We start from the raw sequence: 20,976 nt of genomic DNA, 5'->3' as shown, positions 1-20,976 counted from the left end.
ACAATGAACGGTCAGCAGCCACTGGGATGCCGCCACAGGCTCAGTGTCTGCCGGGGGAGCCAGGGACAAAGCCGACGCGCTGAGTATACACACGCCACTCCGCCTCCAGTTACAAGGTACAGAAGCCGGCGACACCAGCACCGTCTACGCTGCGCGATGTCAGCGTAGTGTTAGCTTGGATGGGGGTGGGGCACTGGCTGGAAGGGAGCACGAGGGGGCTTCTGGGTGCTGATGATGCTTGTGTGTTTCTAGATCAGGGTGAGGGTTAAGCAGATGTGTTCAGTGTGTGAAAATTCAGTGACCCATACACTTAGGTGCACCTTTCCGTCTGTAAATTTTACTTCAATAATTTAAAATAACGTCTTGACATTTTTAAATAAAGAATTATGTTTACAACAATTATCTCCACAAAACGCTGGCTGTACTTGAAACAAGGGGTTCACTTATATCTTTTAGTTCAAAAAATTGTCCTAAGGGACTGCCCTGGTGGCGCAGTGGTTATGAATCCGCCCACCAATGCAGGAGACACGGGCTCGAGCCCTGGTCCGGGGAGATCCCACATGCCGCGGAGCAACTAAGCCCGTGAGCCACAGCTACTGAGCCTGTGCTCTAGAGCCTGCGAGCCACAACTACTGAGCCCACGTGCCACAACTACTGAGCCTGTGTGCCACGGCTACTGAAGCCCGCGCGGCCAGAGCCCGTGCTCTGCAACAAGAGAAGCCACCACAATGAGAAGCCTGTGCACCTCAACGAAGAGTAGCCCCTGCTCGCCACATCCAGAGAAAAGCCCGCGTGCAGCAACAAAGACACAACACAGCCAAAAATAAAATAAATAAAAATTAAAAAAAAAAAGAAAAGAAAGCCAAGTGATTTGCTTATTAAAAAAAAAGAATCCGCTTGCCAATGCAGGGGACACGGGTTCGAGCCCTGGTCCGGGAAGATCCCACATGCCGCGGAGCAACTAAGCCCGTGCGCCACAACTACTGAGCCTGTGCTCCAGAGCCCACGTGCCACAACTACTGAGCCCGCACGCCACAACTACTGAGGCCCGCACGCCTAGAGCCCGTGTTCTGCAGTGAGAGAAGCCACCGCAATGAGAAGCCCACGCACCGCAACGAAGAGTAGCCCCCGCTCACCGCAACTAGAGAAAGTCCGTGGGCAGCAACGAAGACCCAAAGCAGCCAAAAATAAATAAAAATTTTTTTAAATGTTCTAAAATTGGCAAGACTCAACTCTTTTTTTGCTTTGCTACCACTATCTCACTTGATTCATGATGTCAGATTTCCTTGAAATTCAAATGCTGGTCTGCAATACAGGGGTGTGTGTGTGTGTGTGTGTGTGTGTGTGTGTGTGTGTGTTCTTGGCTCTGGGAGGGATTGCAGAAACTAGAAATATCCATCACCAAAGTGAGGAATCCAGCATTTCAGAACAATAGCAGGAAACTCATCTACATGAGAAGAAATGAAAGCAAACACACCTTGGAGGGCTCCAGGGAATCTGAATGATCTCTGCATTCTGCTGGGAATCTGAAGGCCAGAGCTGCACCCTCCCCTCAGGCGAGGGGCTTCATAATAAGCAGATTCTGAGGATCAGGCTTGCGCCAGTGGCAGGAGCACCCATCAAGGAAACATTTACACACAGGCGACCTGGACACGTTTATTGAGACGGTTCACAGGGCCAGTGGGCACTGGGGTTCACACAAACTGGCCGACACGCATATACTTGGAGCCACGCACCCTGGGGGCACTGCACGAGCCCCTCACAACCCCTGTGCAAAGCCCTTCCAAGGCAAAGGGAAATCCAAGGCCCCACAGCCCATCCCCCTGGGTGACCATCTTGCCCAGAACACCAGGCAGGACAAACGCCGGTGGAGAAGGCCTTCTCCAGCTCATCTCTGAGGCACTGCCCACCTGTGGGTTCTAAATGCTTCTCCAAACCCTGTGGGCCCACGTGAAGCAAGGGGGAAAATTCAGAAAACGCATCCACAACGATAAAACAAAACAAAACGAAAAACCATCTGCGCGGCACACAGATTTCACTTCCCGATGTCCCTGACGGCAGGACCGCAGGGCTCACAGACGCCTTTGGCAGCTGGGGGCTCGGCGCGTTGCCTCCCCGGCGTCCACAGGAAAATAGTCCTCGGTTCTGTACAATGCGGGCAGCTCGAAGGTCGGGGCCGGCGGCGTCCACAGCTTCTGGAATGACAGAAAATCAGGTGCCCCATCAGCCTCGTGAAGCCACTTGTTCTGAGACCCAAGCACTCCAGTTGCAGGAGTTCATCCTGCAGGGAGAACAGCCCAGGTGACCAAAGACTCCATGATTCTTTGGTGACACTGCCTGTGACAGCCAAAGCCGGCCCATTTGAAACCTGATGGGGAGCTCGGTTGGCAGGGCTGGTCCGTGTCCACGGAGCCCTCCGCAGCATTAGAGAGAACCGGGCTCTGAGGAGGGATGACCGAGAAAGCCAGCTGTACCTCATGCCACCGCGTGCCAGGAAGGGCCGCGAGCCGAGACAGCGCCGTGGGCCAGGCCCTGGGAAAGCTGGGGTCGGGCCGATGCTTCTTTGAATGTGCACCCATCTGTGCTGCCTGAAGGCTGGGCCATGTGCGTGTGTTACTTTTTTTAAAAAATTTAACCAGTTTAAGAAGTGCTTACTTACTTCTGGTGTGGATTTTTGTTGCAGGGAGGTTAGGGAGGGGAGATTTTGCATCAAGCAACCCTCCCCAAGCTCTAGTAACCCTGCGGATTACCCAGGCATCTCAAGGTCAAACCAGTTTTACAGAGGACCGCCTCAAACAGTGCTGCTCAAATGTGACTGCACAGGGAACCTCCTGGGAGAGTTATGGAATGCTTATGCCCAGGCTCCGTCCCCAGAGTCTGATGTCGTTGGTCTGGGGTGTGGCCTGGGCATCGGGGTATTTCAAAGCTCTCAGGTGATTCTCATGTAGAGCTGGGGCCGATCCCAATGACTGTGACCTGCTCCGGGGCGGACCAGCAGGGAGATGGGCAGGAGTGTGGGGCTCCAGGGGTGCAGGGGGAGGAGGGCTCTGCACGTCTCCACCTGGGGTCCCTCTCACCGCCCTTCCGCCCTCCCCTCCGCAGCTCCGTCTACTCTTTGATCTCCAGGCCGCCTCTGTCAGCTCAGCCCAGAGCAAGCTCTGCCCCAGCCTTCAGCTGCAGTCACAGGTGCCAGCGCACAGGTGTGTGGCTCCAGCCCGTAGTTAATAACAGCTCCCCCAAAGCCCAGCCCGTCCACGAGCTCTGCGCTGCACTGGGTGTGTACCTACCCACCCCCGTGCTTGTTCCCCACAGTGACACCGTGACCATTCCCCGCTTTGTGGGTGGTTGGGGGAGACCACGCCCCGGGAGGTGCCTTACCCACCTCCCACCTGTCCGAGCATCTGTCCTCTCAACCACTACCTCATTGAATGCCCAGGGCCGGCCGGGGGCACAGCTGTGAACTAGACGCATCCCCAGCCATCATGGGGCTCCCTGTCTATCTGGAGACGAAGGAACCAATAGGAAAACACCACCAACGTGCGATGAGGCACCAAGGCCCTTGGAACCCAGAAGAGGCCACATCTCATTCTGGAGGGATCAGGAGGTATTCAGAGGCTAAGCACCCAGGACCCCAACCCCCCGGCCGGAGGGGCTGCGTGGAGGGGTAGCGGGAGGTGCAGTGGTCCAGGCTGCGGATGCCCTGTGCACAGTGCTGAGTGGTGTGCTAGGCCGCGGGCACTGAAGCAGCTCAGTCTGGAGTCGGGCCGGGTCAGAGTGTAGACAGGGATGACGCTGCAAAGCAGGGCCAGATGATGTGGGCCGCTGGAGGCTGAGCTAAGAACTTTATCCTAAGAGACGAGAGAGAGAGAGAGAGAGAGAGAGAGAGAGAGAGAGAGAGAGAGAGAGAGAGAGAGTGTGTGTGTGTGTGTGTGTGTGTGTGTTAAGTGTTTTAGAAAGAGGAGAGGCTAGACTGGAGGGGAAATGGGACCAGAGTGGAAGCTGTTGCAGGTAGGCATCCCTTAAAGGTGAGAGTGGCTGGATTTGGGGTGAGAGCGAACAGATTCTAATGTCTGAGCCCCGAAGCCCTGAACTACCTCACCCCCCAGCCCTCTCTCTGCTGCAGAAGGAAACCACCAAAGGGCTTCAGATAAGGTGGACCGCACTCGGGTGTCTGGGGACCGCTTACCTCCCTGAGTCTCCACCCACATCTGGAAAGCCAGGACGAACAATTCACCTTGGCCAAGGGTCTGCCTCACAAACGGGCACAGGGAACATTCAACCAGTCAACCCCGGGTCAGCCACTCTTGGCTCAGCCCGCTTGGGGGACACTTGGGATGCATTTGTCCCCCCTTCTCCCAGCACCTTCCCGCGGCTGCCACCCACCCCTGTGGGCTGGACCTGAGTCCTCTGACAGCGCTGTGACCAGAACACAAGGGGGAAACGAGCCCCAAGATGCATCTCACAGCCTGAGGGATGCAGTCTGTGGATAAGCCATCGTTTTAGAATATCCTCCCAGTTCCTCCTGAGAACTGGCCGTTGGAGTATCTAGAAAATGCAACATTCAAGTAATGACAGTTCAAAGACCAGCTCCCTTGTCCTGACACATGGCTTGGGGGCCAAAGTGCACTTGGTGATCCTGAAAAGACAGGTTCCTTTCTCTCCTGATCTCAGGACCCAGGCAAGGCCACATGGGCCCCAAGGGCGAGTGGCCAGGCCGGGCCAGAGCTGGTGTCCCTCTCCTGGAGACCCTGGGCCTCTGGACTCCCTGTTCTTCCTCAAATGGTTCTGCCAACGGGGATGGGGCTCCTGCCTCCTCCCTGAAGGAGACGGGCTTCCAAAAAAGGAGGAAATCAATATAATTATGAAGGAACCAAGGAGAAGCAATCCTAAGAGACTCCTTAGCAGCTTTAGATATAATCGTATCTTGAATTCCCGCGAGATCTAATGCAAGCAGCGGTGGCCTCTTTGCTGGTGATGGAGTGGAAACGTCCTTCCTGCACTCAGAAAGCAAGGAGAAGGGGGACGCGGGGGGGAGGTGAGCCTTCCGCCAGCGCCCAGCCAGGCGGCACCGTGGATTCTTAGACAGCGGCTGCGCGTGCTCACCAGGACCCCACAGGGGCCCAGGAGAATGAGCCATTCCGAACAAGCTTGCTTCCCTTTTCAGAGGGGCCCCCAGCCGGGAGGGTGGCGAGGAAGGCCGCAGAGGCTGGTGCAGCTCTATGCTGGCCCCGGACCAAGCCCCTGCCAACATCTTGGGGCACGTGGAAAATCTGTGGGAAAGTGACTCACAGCTCATTGGAGATCTGGGCCTGCAGTCAGCCAGGAACGGGGGCCCTGAGCTGAGCCAGGGGGCTCCGAATGTGGCCACTTCAGCCCCAAACGCTGCTCTTGGAGAGTGAGTGGGTGCATGGGAAGGGCGTGGGATGTTATTTCGGCCTGTGCAGCCTCCACGTCCCATTCTGGTATCAGCATCTTGGCCGTCTTGCGGAATCACTGCTGCCAGCTCCCCAGCGGAGCTGCTCTGCCCACCTCCACAGCTGAAGGATGAGCAAGAGGAGGCCTGACCCACCTGGGCCGTGATTGGTCCAGGAGTGAGCAGGTGACCCCAGCTCACCCAATGAGGAGCAGCCTTGGCACTCTGGCTCTTGGGGCAGGGCTGTTTCCTGCCCCCGTCCCCTCTTCCCAGGTCCCAGTGAGGACGCGCCATGAGCCTGACAGTCACTTCTGACACACTGAGGGGCCTGCCTGAGAGTGGAGCCAACACAAGGAAGCCGAGTTGGGAGGGGAAGCAACACAGAGTCCTGACGGTGTCACCTGAGCACCGGAATCAAACTGTGCCTGACGTTAGTGTCACCTTGGGACCTTTCCTGTTCATGAGACCACGGGATTCTCTTCTTTGCTTAAGCCAAGGTGACCTGGGCTCTTGTCACTTGCAACCAAGCCTCCTGCCTAAAGCAAAGAATAAATCCACAGTAGTGCGGACAAGCGCTTGGAAACCAGTGGCGGAATCAGCAGGTGAGGGCTGGCGTGTGAGGCTAAAAACAGCCAGAGGCCCCAGATGTTGTCAGGCTGAGCAGGACCACACGCCGGAGGCCAGGCCCCAGTCGCAGGCACCCCAGGATGCCAAGGAAACCCAGCCCTTTCACACCCATTTTCTCTTGGATTCTGAGGATGACCTGCGACAGGAGGAGTGGTCCCCATCTCAGAGGTCACAGGGGCCAGGGAACCACAGAGCCGGGGTCCACTCGGGCCTCTCCGGCTCCAGGTCCAGCCCCTGCCCATCGCCCTGCTGGGCTCCCGCCTCGAACCCAAATCCTGGAGAATCTCAGAAGGCACTTCAGAGAGCTCCCCCTTCCCCCCGTCACCTGCAGCTGGTACTGAGATTCTTCTCCAGGCACCGCCAGGTAAGCCAGGAGGACTGTCCAACTCCCTGGCGCTTGCTCCAGGCTCCCAACCTCGCCTGCAGGCGGGAAGGTTCCACCAGCGGGGACAGGATGGGAAGCACAGAAACCTGACACCACAGGTCCAGGGCTCGGCCGCCCTCCCTCCCAGTCCCCCACGCACCCCACCAGCCCGAGCTCCCGGCTGGAGGAGGGCCTCTGGAGCTGGGGCGCTGGGCCTGGCGTGCTCTCCTGGGTCTACACAGCCTCTCACATCTTCCTCACTTCCACCCCGGACCCCCGAGTTCCCAAACCTGCAGCCCACACACCAGATGCATGTGTGTGCTTGGTCGGCTGCATGATTTTTAAAAACTGGAATTAACCGCAAACATGTAAAACGTCAGGAGATTTCTCAGGAAAACCAGACTGCCAGCTAGCTATGCTTGGAAAATCAGATGATCTGGAAGCTCCCGGTGGCTGGGCAGAGGAGCTGCGGGTGCTCCCCTGTGGGCCCCAGGGCCCACGGGGCCACGTCACCTTACTGGAACCTGCTGCTTCCGGTGGTGGATGCCTCGGGGTTGGCCCTCTGGGCTGCCTGCACCACTGAGCAGCTCCTTTCCTGACAAAGCCCCCAGATGGCTGTTGAAGCACGTGGCAAGGGGGAGCCTCGGGCCAGCCTGGCTTCAGGGCCTCTCTTCTGAAGCCCCCCAGTCAGATCACTGTCTGCCCACCCACCTCAGGGCCTGTGCCATCTGCCCACCCCTGCCCCCAGAAATCCCGCACGGCCCCTCGTGAGTCCTAGCCCGCCTCGTACCTCCCTCTTGGAAGCCCCAGCTGCATATTCCCGATCCTGGGCTGCTTTCTTTTTTTTTTTTTTTTTAATATTCCTTATTTATTTTTATACAGCAGGTTCTTATTAGTTATCTATTTTATACATATTAGTGTATCTATGTCAATCCCAATCTCCCTGGACTGCTTTCTGTTCAGGCCGGGGTCAGCACACTTGTTCTGCAAAGGGCCAGATGGTAAATATTTGCAAGCCCCATAGTCTCTGTCACAGCTACTCAGCTCTGCCCTCCCAGCACCAAAGCAGCCATAGGCAACCTGTAAAGTAATGGCATGGATGCGTGCCAATAAAACTTGACTTACAAAGATGGGGGCAGGCCAGACTTGGTTTTTTCAGTTTGCCCCAGAACTAAATCTATCTTCCTAAATAGAACAGGAATGACAAACCCATCTCTGTATCTCCCATGCAAGTGGGCACTAAGTGATAGGTCACCGGACATAGGCTGCAGGATTTAGGACCAGGCCCACCTTGCTGACTGTCCCCAGGCCGGAGTATTATTTGGTTGGCTGCTCTTGGGTCATCACTACAACTCCAGCCTGTCCTGGCTCACTAAGCATCCTCCACCTCAAAAGAAAGGCCATACTGCTGTCCCACGTGTGGGCCAGGTTCTGAGGTTCCAAAGTGTGGGTCATCCTCTGGGAGGCTGAGGCCTCAGGCTGACCATGGGTGGAAGCTCAGGTAGCCAGAGACTCACCCTCATCCCCCAGGTAACCAGGCATCTCCAGCCCCAGAGGACTTGGGAGAGGCCCATCCTACTGGGAAAACAACAACTACATTTCCTGTGGCCCAAGTTACACACATTATCTCTAACCCTCACAGCACTCCTTCAAGGCAGAGGTTTCTCTTCCTCTTGAGCCTCACTTTCCTCTCTGTAAAATGAGGATAATACTGTCGACTTCATGGAGTCCTGACTGGAGCACAGCCGTGATGCTGGAGGTGCTGCACCCACTTTGGGACCATGAGGACAAAAGCCACTGGCTGAGGACGGTAGGGCAGTAGCCAGGAGAATCAACTGGCCACTCAGGACTTCTTGTCACATGAGGGAAAAACACAAACCCTATTTGGTTAAACCACTTTAGTCAGGTTTCTGTTATGCCGCAGAACACAGCCCGATGGACACATGCTATTACTCTCACCATCACTCCAGTTAATAGCAAGTTGCCCAAGGTGGCACAGGTAGTAAAGGGGTGGAGCCAGGACTCAGCCCAGGTTGTTTGCATGATGAAATGGAATGATCACCAAAAAAGTGAAAACCTGTAGATCTCACAATAGTTCCAAAAGGTAAAATGGAATTCCAAATAATTGACATATGCATTGCCCCCTCCAGGAGCTCCACTCCCCTTGGGTGGGCACTGCGCGTGGTGACTTGTTTCCACAAAGTAGAGTAGGGAGGCGGGGGTGGAGGCGGGAGTAACAGCCTGGTGGAGACACCTGGCAAACACTGCCTCGGCCAGAGGGTCATGGTCAACATCATCAGGTCTACGTCACGTTGACAGCATGTCCCCTGGATCTGATGTGATGAGAAGGGCACTTCATCTCTGTGGTCTTCCTCCCCCAAACCCATAACCCCAGTCTAACCACGAGAAAAACATCAGATCAGCTCTAATTGAGGGACAGTGTACAAAATACCTAACCAATAATCCTCTAAACTGTCAAGGTCATCAAAAACAAGGAGAGTCTGAGAAGCCGTCATAAACCAGAGGTGGCTAAGGAGACGTGACGACTAAATATAACAGGGGACAGAAAAGGACATTAGGGGAAAACTAGTGCAATCCGAATAAACTGCGGAGGTCAGTTAATAGCCGTGTATCGAGGTGGGTCCTTTAGCTGTGACAATGTACCACAGTAAAACAAGATGTTAACAATACGGAAAACTGTGAGGGACATACAGGAACTCTCTGTATTATCATAGCAACTTGTCTCTAATTCTAAAATAAAAAATTCTATTGGGGCTTCCCTGGTGGCGCAGTGGTTGAGAGTCCGCCTGCCGATGCAGGGGACATGGGTTCGTGCCCCGGTCTGTGAAGATCCCAAATGCCACGGAGCGGCTGGGCCCGTGAGCCATGGCCGCTGAGCCTGCACGTCCGGAGCCTGTGCTCCGCAACGGGAGAGGCCACAACAGTGAGAGGCCCGCGTACCGCAAAAAAAAAAATAAACATCAAGTTCCTGTTTCTCTTGAACAATGTAGCTACCTGGCCACACTGGGCCCACATTCCTGCGGGGTGCGTCCAGCTGGCCCCTCTCCACTGGGCATGTGCTGTCAGGCTTGCCACTGTCCCCGCCAGGCCTGACTCACTTGTCCGCAGGACCTGCCGAGCCCCGCGGGCATCTGAGCTGGCAGCGGCTCCAGGCTCACGTCACCGTGGGGCTGTCGAGGAGCTGGATGCTCCCCATCCGTGGCCCAGGCCCCCTGGGGTGGGGACGGCCAGCCTGGGCCGCTGCCGAGGCCAGCGGCTGCTGCCCTATACCCGAGGTCACCTCCAGGGCACTCCAGGGCCCGGGAGGCAGGTATGGCAATGGGGCCGTTTTGTGGAGGAGAAAGCTGGCTCGGAGGGGACAGCGTAGGCCGCGTGCCCAGGGTCCCACGGAGTCAAGTGGGCTCCTCTGAGCTCCTGGCACCGGCCCCCACCTCAGCCAGCCCGCACGGCCCTCACCGCAGGTCCCGGCCTCCCTCCTCGGCCCCCCTCACAGGCTCTCTGCGCCTCAGACCACGCCTGCCCGTCCTGCCTGCAATGTCTGTGTCTGCGCCAGGGCCCCCAGGCTTCCACCCGGACAGGTGGGAGCAGAGCCCCTCCCAGTTCTCTGAAGCAGCCCTGTGTGTCCGCTCCTGCCCGTAGGGCTGGGCTGGCCGGCCTCACGGTGGCTGCACGGGAGCTGCCCTCCTGCCCCTGCCTCTGCCGTCCCGGTCACCTCGGCTGCTGTTGGCAGCAGGAGGCTGCTGCAGCCCTGGGGACAGGAACAGGGCTGGGGGCTCCCAGATGGGGCAGCCCCTACCCAGGGGGACCCCAGCAGCAGGGACAAGCTAGTGTAATCTTGTTAGAGGCGGTGCTGACCCCGGCAGCAGCCCTAGACGGCTTCCAGGTCCCCGTGGATTCGGCTTTTAGCTGGAGGAAAAGCTTTAACACGGAAACCAGCAGAGAAGGAGTCCCAGAAGTTCTGCCAAGATACTGGCTACTAAATTCAAATTCATATGGGGTCTAGGAGGAAAGACAGGACACCAGGTAGGCGGAGTCATGGCATAGCCCCCTCCAGAACTAGGTCTCTGACCCAGAGTCTGATCTCTCCAACCTCGGCCCCTCTGCCCACCGCCCCGGGCCCTCTGCCCTCCCAGCACCATCTCCTGGAGGAGGGAGGTGTCTGACCTGGGCTTTGCTTCTCATCACCCGGCCACTGAGTGTAACTGTCTAATTACCATGCACTTATATGTATATTGGGCACCTGCTACATTCCAGAGACTCAAATCTGAAGATCACAAAGGCTCTTTACAGACGAGCAAACTGAGGCTTTCAGTGGTCAGTTGACTCACTGTGGGTCCACCCACTAACCGGAACCTCAGTCAACCCAGGTTGCCCAAACCGGAAAGCTGGGGGCCACCCAACTTCCCACGACACAGCCAGCCCATCCTCAATCCCCTCTGCTAATTCTTCCCCAATCCCTCTCCCATCGCCACTGCCATCCCGTCTCCCAACCCATTCTCCACATGGCAGCCTGAGGGGCCGTCTTAAAAAACAAGTCTGATCCTCCAGTAAGTCCCACACTGTAGTTAGAATAAAATCCAGCTCCTCAATGGGGCCTTCAGGCCCTGCCACCATGGTCCCCAACGCGTGAGCAGTCCTCAGGTGTGTCCTGCTTGGCTTCCACTGGGCTAAGTTTACTAGTACTGTTGTCTGTTTGGTTGCTGGTGTTCTCATACTTTTGAATGAAATGCCATCTCTCTTTAAAAAAAGGATTTCAACCTTCCCTTTAAAAAAATCTCAAGCTGGGCTTCCCTGGTGGCACAGTGGTTGAGAGTCCGCCTGCCGATGCAGGGGACGCGGGTTCGTGCCCGGGTCCGGGAAGATCCCACATGCTGCGGAGCGGCTGGGCCCGTGAGCCATGGCCGCTGAGCCTGCGCGTCCGGAGCCTGTGCTCCGCAACGGGAGAGGCCACAACAGTGAGAGGCCCGCGTACCGCAAAAAAAAAAAAAAAATCTCAAGCTCTGGGCCACTGGACAGTGACGGGCAGCCGGCGCCGAGCAGTGGCCCCTCCTTTCCAGGAGATGCGTGCTCTCGCCTATGCGGCCCGCCGGCCACATCGCTGTGGCCACCTGTCTGCCAGCTGTCTGCCACCTTGGAGCTGGGGGGTTTGACCCCAGATCCACATGATTCAGCCTGATTCTCCAAACTCCGACTGTCACCTCCCATCACTCACAGCCCTCCAGCCTGGGGCCTTCTTTCTGCTCCTGGATCTCACCAGGGTCTGCTTGACGGGAGACCTTTGCACCTGCTGTCCCCCCAAGGCCTTTCCACAAGGTCTTCCTCTGCTGGTTCCTTCCTTCCTTCAGACTCTCCTAAGGGACACCCAGTTTCATCTGTGTCACCTTCCCTCCTTCACGGCAGCACTGTGGAGCCTAGCCTGTTTACCTTTCTCCTCGGTTACCACCCGGCTCCCCACCAGGCCGAGCTCCATCGGGACGGGCACCAAGCCAGTCGTTAGGGCCATGGCCCCAGCAGCAGCTGGAGCCTGGCGCACAGGAGACACTCAGGCAACGGGAAATGGATGCATCTTCTCACCACCCCAGGCAGAGCAGGAAGGGCCTGGGGGTTGGCCTTTCGCCAAGTCAGGGCCCCGGAGCCTGAGACCAATGATGACAATCACGCCTCCAGCTGAGGACGCCTGGTCGGACCCATTCTGGAGTCTCGGGGTGGCTCAAGGCTGGTGACCCCACCCTGGCCAGGTCTGTGACCCACATTAAAAATAGAGCACACATAGGGGCTTCCCTGGTGGTCCAGTGGGTGAGACTGCGCGCTCCCAATGCAGGGGGCCCGGGTTCGATCCCTGGTCAGGGAACTGGATCCCGCACACACGCCGCAACGAAGATCCCGTGTGCCGCAACAGGGACCCGACGCAGCCTAAATAAATAATCATTAAAAATAGATAAATAAATAAAAAGCACACAGGGGACTTCCCTGGCGGTCCAGTGGTTAGAACTCTGCGCTTCCGCTGCAGGGGCACAGGTTCGATCCCTGGTCAGGGAGCTAAGATCCCGCACGCCGTGTGGCGTGGCCTAAATAAATCAATAAAGCACACAGTAAAAGCAATGCACTGCCCTGGAGGGGAGCCTGGAACAGACAACAGACGAGGAAGAAAAATCTGGTAACATCCAAAGCCTGGTGTTCAGAGAACGGTACTGGACCAACGTGGGGTCTTGGTCTTGACAGCTCTCTGAGGTGACGCGAGATGACAGGAAATGGGAGACGGAATGAGGGGGGCATGGAAGCCCTCAGTAGTACTGTCTTTACAAGTTTTCTGCAAATCTAAAATTATTCAAAATAAAAGGTCATTTGAAAATAAATAAATAGGGACTTCTCTGGTGGTGCAGTGGATAAGACTCCATGCTCCCAATGCAGGGGGCCCGGGTTGGATCCCTGGTCAGGGAACTAGATCCCGCATGCATTCCATGAGCTGCAACTAAGGAGCCCCCGTGCCGCAATGAAGGAGCCCCCGTGCTGCAACAAAGGAGCCCTGGAGCCACAGCTAAGACCCCATGCAACAAAATACATAAATAAATATTTAAAAAATAATAATAATAAGTAAATAAGAAAATAAAACTCATCCACGGCAGCATATGTGAAGCACTGCAGGGAACAACACAGATAATGAGCTATTAAATAATAATACTAATGTCACTGATAATAATAATAATAATGGCAGCTAAACCTTACATTATCTCAGTCACTGTTCATGACAATCCTATGCAGAGGATAGGACTGTAAATCCCATTTTACAGATGTGGAGACTAAGACGCAGCAAGCTTAAGATCCACGCAAAGCATGACGCTTGCAAGTGACGGGCAGGCCCAGCCTCATGGCTTGGTCTGATGCTCTGCTGTCACCGTCTTGAAATTCTTAGTAAGTTCTGACAAAGGGGCCCCAGATTTTCATTTTGCGCTGCACCCGCCAATTCTGTAGCGGGTCGTGGTGACAGAGGTGGATTCCAAACTGGGAACGGTGTTCTCCATCCTCAGAAAGGTCACTCAGGATCAGCTCTGTGCACAGCGTGGAGCTAGCGCTCCTGGCTGAGAAAACATCATGGGGCAAAGGGTGGCCGCGGGATCAATGGTAGAGTTTGGGGGGACAGCAGTGGATGGATTTGGCTGCAGCTGGGACTGTCATATTCTTGGCTTAGAACAGGGAAAGGAAGGTCCTTTTCCAGGCCAGGGCAACAAACCAGCTGCCCATACCCAGCGGCATGCTCAGCCGAGTGGCCTCCCCGTCAAACAGAGATTCTCCACGTACACGTCCGTGAGCCCACACCAACAGCTGGCCAGGGCCCAGCAGCTGGCGACTGTCACACCAGAGCCGTACATTTCTCACTCTGATGCTGGTCATCAATAGAATCCTCAAGGTTTTGTTGGCTGACCTCGAAGGTGGTTGACTCCACAAAAGAATGTTAGAAATAGCACCAATTAGCTCTGGGAAGCAGAAAGCAAACACAGACACAATCGACCATTCTGTCAGCATCCCAAACGGGGGCAGCTGTTCTCCATTAAATAAACAAGCCAACAGGGCAAAACCAGAGGCGTCCACCGGGACCAGCAGGCGTTCAGAAGCCGTCCACGGGCCCACCTCTCGCCCCTGCCCAGAAAGACTCTTCACCCAGGACTGCAGGAACCTGCTTCTGAGGCAACGCCCGAACTGCCACCTGGACCCCTTCTCTCCCGCTCCGGGCATCTGGGTGGCCTCAGGAGCCCCTCCCAGTCCACCCTTGACTCAGACACCGGTGCCCTCAGAGCTCCAGCCTGGTCTCAGCCCCAGCCCGTCCTTTGCCACCGGGTGGCCTGTGAGCCTCGGACGGTTACCGTCACTGCACCAGTCCCATCTCTGCAGCCCCAGGGGCCCGGGCACTGATCTCATGAAGCCCCTTCACAGGAACACACCTCATGCGCTGTCCTGGTCGGACCAGGATGTTTCATCCATTGGGCCCCCTGAGCGTGGAAAGGGATGGTTTCCAGAGTCTGGGAAATAATGTTTGAGAGCGAGAGAAAGGAAAAGAGGGAGAGACAGAGAGAGCTCGGTGGAAACAAAGATGAAGGTAATTAGAGCGGGAGAAGGAGACACAGACAAAGGGAGGTAGAGGCAGAAACAAACGACCAACAAACAAAACCCAAGAGAGAAAAATGTAAAAGAGAGAGAACTGAAATCGAGAGAGATGTGGAAACCAGATAAGGGCGGGGATTCAGAAAGAGGGGAAATAGATGAAAAGGAGGAAAAAGATGGAGGAGAGAGGGAAAATGACGAAATAAGAGAGGAAAGGAGAGGGAAGTGATGAGTAGCCCTCACAGAAAAGTGAGGCAGCCAGGAGGCGGCGGCAGCGGTGGGGACCAGGGTGCGGGGAGCGGACTGTGTTGGGAGCTGGGGAGTCGGTCCACCGGTTCAGGGCCTCTCCGGCCCCGAACCCTGTCAGTGTGCACGCAGGGACACAGAAAGACTCCCCACCCTCACCCCGTCTTAAACCCCATCCCTGTGTCAAAGAAATAACAATCTTCTGAAAGGACAAAGGCCGTCTCAGAAGACAGGTCAGTCTCTGTTGAATGGACTCCATCTGGCCTGAGGGGCAACACTTTGCTCTTTTCTCACTTTACTCGGGACTCCTGGAAACCTCTCGTCTGCACCCTCCACCCCAGGGAGGAGCTCTTGGCCTCATCGGGGTCCCCACCTTCCCTGGCTGAGAAGCGAGAAAAGAGGGAGAGAGATCCTGAGGTGCGCACCACCCATCCCATCCAGCCCAGGCCTCAGCCCTGCATCAGCCTGGCAGCCCCGCAGGCACCTCTTCCCATCTCTCAGTCATGGCTGCATCCCCTGCGCCTAGAACAGCACCTGGTACACAGCAGACGCTTAATCGGTAAGTGCTCACTCCGCCTCCCTGGGTGATCCCATTCAGCCTCAGAGCTAAGGCCTCGGGCTCCATGCTGGGTACCTCCAGCCCTGAACCCCACACTCCAACCCTGACTCCACCTGCAAAGGCATCCAGACGGACTCAATTCACAAGGCAACTTGGATGAATCTCTGGGAAATTACGCTGAGTGAGAAAAGCCAATCCCAAAAGGTTACATGCTGTATGATTCCATTTATAGAACATTTTGGAAATAGCAAAATTTTAGAAATGGAGGACAGGTTCGTGGCTGCCAGGGGTTGGGCGAGGGTTGAGGGAAGAAGGGTGAAGGTGGTCATAAGAGGGCCTGAGAAATCCCTGTGGGGTTGGGACAGTCCAGAGTCAGGAGACAGCAGCCTAAATAAAATAAAACTGTACAGAGCGCATACAACTGTACAGAACTTAAAACGCACACAAGTGAGTCCAGGTAAAACTGGGGACATCCCGGTATGAGCAACACATCGTATCCAGGTTGATATCAGGGTTGTGACGTTGTACCACAGTTTTGCAAAATGTCACCATTGGGGAAAACTGGGCAAAGCGTACGAGGGCGCTGTCTCTGTATTATTTCTTATAGCTGCCTGTGAATCTATAATTGCCTCAGTAAAGAATTTCAATTAAAGACACACACGCGTTTCCCCACCTCCACCCTGGTCCCTAGTCCAGGCCACCAGCATCTATCTCCCTCTGGACCATCCCAGCAGCTGCAACCTCCCAACCTCCACTCTTGCACTGCCAGCATCTTCCTCCACATTTCAAAACCCTCCAGGGCCGAGTCCTTGCACGGGCCCCACGAGCTGCTCCATCCACTCCCCCCGACCTGCACCTCCAGCTCCAACACGCCCCCCGCCAGGCCTCACCACTCCCCTTCCAGCCCAAGACACCTGTACACTCCCCTCCCCACCTCCCCCAGGGCGCCAGCCACTTCGTCTCCGTGTTCCATGTTACCTTCTCAGTGAAGCCTTCCCTGACCACCTCCTGCCCCCAGACCCACCTCTCCCTGCCCTCCTTCACCTTTCTTTCTCCCCGGGACACTTTATATATTACACTAGACTATCGGCTGCTGGAGGGCGGGAACATTCTCTGTTCTCCCTGGGTTCCGAGGATCTGAAACAGCACTGGGCTCATACAGATGGTAGATGATAAGTATTTGTTGAGTGAATGAATGAATGAGTACATGAATGAAAAGAGGGGTGGTGGGTGGAGATTTGGCATCAAAGGAGTTAAGCCCGGCCCAAGGGCTGGGGAAGGAAAGGGTAAAGGGCTGGGATTGCACACGTGGCAGCTCCTGGAGCAGCCAAGAAGGACTTAAGGGGACCGTAGGGGGAGGAAGAGGCCGGTATGTGCGCAGTACAGAGTGGGATGGGCGGGGCTGTCCTCCAAGCACAAGGTCTCTCTAGGTCTCCGGGAGCAAAAGCCCAAGGTACGGAGGCAGAGAAGCCAGGGCAATAGCCTGCAGGCCGGGCCACGCTGTCCACCCAACTCCCGCCCCGCAGGCTCTCAAGAGAACCAGAAACAGGGGTTGGGGTGGAGGCCGAGCTCACTTTCTGGGGCCTCCGGGGGCCGAGGGGCCAAGCCTCAGCGGCTTCCCACCGCCTGGCCATTCCCGCCGAAGTGGCTTAAGCTGCTTGTGGGAATGAGGGTGGGCGTGGGGACAGGGGTCACAGAGGACCTTGGATTTGCATCTTAACATCCCCTCCAAAGCCCTATGTGGGGCTGCCAGTGCTGAGAGGAGGATCCCTTCCTCCAGCACAGTAAACGATGTCCCATTTCCAAATTCCTCAAACGGCAGTGGTCCCTCTGTCTAGCTGTGTAACCTTAGCCAGGTCACTTAATCTCTCTGTGCCTCATTTTTCTCACCTGGAAACAGGGCTAATAGTTTCTACCTCATAGGGTGTTTTGCCCAAATAACCCAAAGTGCTTAGAAAACAGTAAGTGCTCAATGAATGCTGGGTAATTTCATTATTATTATGGCCCCCTGAATTCTTTTTTTTTTTTTTTTTGCGGTACGCGGGCCTCTCGCTCTTGTGGCCTCTCCCGTTGCGGAGCACAGGCTCCAGACGTGCAGGCTCAGCGGCCATGGCTCACGGGCACAGCCGCTCCGCGGCATGTGGGATCCTCGAGGACCGGGGCATGAACCCGTGTCCCTTGCATCGGCAGGCGGACTCTCAACCACTGCGCCACCAGGGAAGCCCCCCCCGAATTCTTTTAAACGATGTCATTAGCTTGTGAACAGCCCAAGTGTACAATTTTGTAACACTGCGTTTTTAGTATTAAATGCATTCAGCTTCGAAACATGAACATTTAAACTGAATCACAATTGTGGAAGCCAGTCCAAGGAGCCTCAAAAATTATCCAGAACACCTCTCAACCCCTAAGAGGCATGGCTCATCATCCAGGCTGATGGCCAGGCTCACAGAAGATGCTCAGTAATGCCTGCTGGCCAGTGACAGATTACGGGGGGCCACACCGGGCACAAATATGCTGGCAACCAGCCCTGCGAGCAGCCCCCTGGCCTGTGGCCTCTGAGTTCTCTCCCAGCAATGACTGCTGCCATCTGAGCCCCTCCTGCCCATGCCCCCCCAACACACACACTCCTGGGGGCACTGTCCGTGGCCTCTGGAGCCAGGTCCAGGCCAGCAAAGAGCTGCCAGACACGGGAGGGGAAGAGGCAGTGCCAGGGCCACAATGCTGAGATCCCCAACCCAGGTAACCATGGCACCTCCCAAGCGGTGCTCAGTGATGTCCGTCCCTGAAGCAGCCACCTCCCTGCTCTGGCTTCTTACTCCATGTAAAAGCCAGGATTCCCCCCTCTCTAAATTTCCCAGGTTAATTATTAGGACCCTCCAAGTAATGGGAACTTTGGCCTTGACATTCCGTCTGGCAACGTGACAAGCTGTGATGGTATCAGCTGGAACAGGCACCTGGATGAATTTACTGCTTAATGAGATGTGGTTTATTTTCCCGGCAGAAAGCTGACCATGAATGGAGCCAAGTTCAAGAACTTCCCAGGCCCCTTAGGCATTAAAGGGATCACACTTTCTCCAGATGCCCCAACTCCAGCTGCAGGCATCACACAGGTTTCTGCACTAAGGAAGGACTCACCTCCCTCCACTCATCACGTCACCCGGAACCTGCAATCGCTGACGGGAGCTGCCAGTCCTCTGCGTGGCCCTGCCTCGTTCAGGAATGCCATGCGACCCAGTGCCAAGCTGGTGCCACACACTGGGCCATGCTGTCCCCTGCCACAGCCCTTTCCTGGCCTCTCTTCTCCCTTTTTACTTTTTTTTGTGTGTGTGCACTCCGCGGCATGCAAGATCCTAGTTCCCCAACCAGGGATCGAACCTGCGTCCCCTGCAGTGGAAGCATGAGGTCTTAACCACTGGACCACCGGGGAAGTCCCACTCTTATCCCCTTTTCTGTCGTGCACAGGAGTCAGAAGCATGCAGCCCACCTCAAAATTATCTGCTGCAACGCCCGCCTCTGGGCGTTTACTTTCTGGGGTGACCTAGAGCTCAGGCAGGGACCAGTCTCATCACTTCTGCATCCTCTGGTGCCCAGTTCACAGCCGTTATTACTAACAGTTCCCACACACCGAGTCTACGGCACACTAAGCACGTCCATGCTGGACCCCCCCCGCAACTGTGGACCCACTTACGTCCAGTGAGGACACCAGACCTGGCCCGCCCCTGCACTCCCCAGAGGGAGGTGGCCCACTCGGGCCCCTAGCCTTTCTCTGTCCATCTGAGGAGGGGGGGTCCCAGTGAGAGCCCTGAGGGGAGCTGGAGAGATGCAGGACTGGGGAGGGACTGGGGGCAGGGGGTACAGTCAGGGCTTGTGATTGTGTGTGTGACACAAGGAGAGACACAAGCAGAGAGACAAGGAGACCGAGACCCAGAGACCCAGGGAGAGAGGCAGAGACAGGCAGGTGAGCGAGTCCAAGACGGGACCAGAGGAGACGCAGAGGCTGGCGGGGCTGAGGTCTCCACGCGGCAGGAACCACAGCCCGGGCCCCTCCACCGGGTGTCAGATGAACGCGTGGCCCGTGGTAGGGAGGACGTAGAAGAGGTGGGGCTCGGAGGGGACCCTGTGGGTGCCTGTCCCCTCAAGACCCAGCATCACCTGGGATGTCCTTGGGCTGGGCCTCTGCTGGGAAGCCCCACTCCTAAGCCTCCGCCCTGGCCAGAACAGCCATGGTCCCGGTGGGAGCAGCGGGGGAGGCCGGCCCCGGGGGGACGGTGGCTCAGGGAGAGTGAACTGTCCCAATTCAACGCCCTCTGGCGGGATCTGCAGTGACTCTGCACAAACGTACGGGGCTGGGACAGCCCCGCCAAAGGGCGCTTTCTACCAAACGAACGCCAGCGGCCATAGGCACTGAGCGCCAGCTGTGCGCACACCGGATTCCAGGGGCAGCGAGGAGGAATGCTGGGAGCTGCAGGCGCTGAGCCATTAGCTGGGGGGCGTCTCGCTGCTCCGCTTCCCTCCTCCAGCCCACTGCGGGCAAGCGGCTCGGCCTCTTCCTGCCTCAGTTGTCTTTTATAAAACGAGGCCAGTGACGGCAGCCCACCTCACTGCAGCCAGCAGAGACTGAGTCATGCGTACCGAGGCCAGCCCGGGGCCCTCAAGCACGGCGACTGCTGTGTAGACATCCTCCGGACACCTGGCTCCTCCTTCTGTGATCCACAAGCCTCGGCACCTGGAACAGGGCCCACGGCACGGCAGGTGCCTGACAGAAGTTCACCGAATAGAAAGGGAATCACGCACGTCCAAGCCCTCAACCTGAACCCCTGTGAGCCCCATTTCACAGAGGGGAAGCGGGGACCCGGCTCCAGGCCACGGAGCTAGCAAGCAACACCGCCAAGGTACAAACCCAGGGCCACTGGGCTCCAGAACCCATGGTTTCATTTATTTTTAAACGTTTTATTCCGGAAATTTTCCATAGTCATAGAACACAAGCAAAAGCCAAGACGGGGCTATGATGAGCCCCACGTGCTGTTGACTAGTTTTGACAACGGTCATTCACCTGGGCCAGTGATGCCTAACTTGGGGCAACCTGGCCTCCAGGGGACATTTGGTAATTTCTGGACGCCTTTTTTTTTTTTTTTTTTTTTTGCGGTATGCGGGCCTCTCACTGTTGTGGCCTCTCCCGTTGCGGAGCACAGGCTCCGGACGCGCAGGCTCAGCGGCCATGGCTCACGGGCCCAGCCACTCTGCGGCATGTGGGATCTTCCTGGACCGGGGCACGAACCTGCGTCCCCTGCATCGGCAGGCAGACTCTAAACCACTGCGCCACCAGGGAAGCCCTGGACACCTTTTTGATTGTAGCAACCAGGGGGATGGTGCTACCGGCATCTAGTGGGTGGAGACCAGGGATGCTGCTAAACACCCTACAATGCACAGGACAGACCCCACCCCAGAGAATGGTCTGGTCCCAAATGTCCACAGCGCCGAGAGTACAAAACCCTGATTTGAGTCCAGTCCACGCTCTCAACTCCGCCCTCTCCAAGTGCTGCAGGAGTTTGGTCTACACACTGTGAGAAAGGGGAGAGGCCTGTGTCATGATATGGGCACCTGGGAGGGCAGAATCGCTCTAGGAAGGGTGACCTTGAGAGTGAT

At 56.4% G+C, this 20,976-nt stretch overlaps 1 protein-coding gene across 3 annotated transcripts in view; it reads right to left on the bottom strand.

Moving 5' to 3' along the window:
- Positions 1 to 1,643: 1,643 nt before the first annotated feature.
- The window catches only part of BCAS4 (breast carcinoma amplified sequence 4), a gene marked incomplete at its 5' end in the record, with an annotated part of 60,450 nt that continues 41,117 nt past the window's right edge, over positions 1,644 to 20,976 (bottom strand). For 2 of the 3 annotated variants that reach the window (XM_079719833.1, XM_079719835.1), the window contains one exon: positions 1,644 to 2,195. In XM_079719833.1, the coding sequence (XP_079575959.1) occupies positions 2,073 to 2,195 (123 nt within the window). In that variant the 3' untranslated portion in view covers positions 1,644 to 2,072. The remainder of the gene's footprint in view (positions 2,196 to 20,976) is intronic. The other variant, XM_079719834.1, reaches the window with a different exon arrangement.

Source organism: Hyperoodon ampullatus (assembly GCF_949752795.1).
Source record: "Hyperoodon ampullatus genome assembly, chromosome: 14".
Classification (NCBI taxonomy): domain Eukaryota; kingdom Metazoa; phylum Chordata; class Mammalia; order Artiodactyla; family Ziphiidae; genus Hyperoodon; species Hyperoodon ampullatus.
Note: the sequence above shows the minus strand (reverse complement) of the source record. Positions and strands in the feature narration are given on the sequence as shown.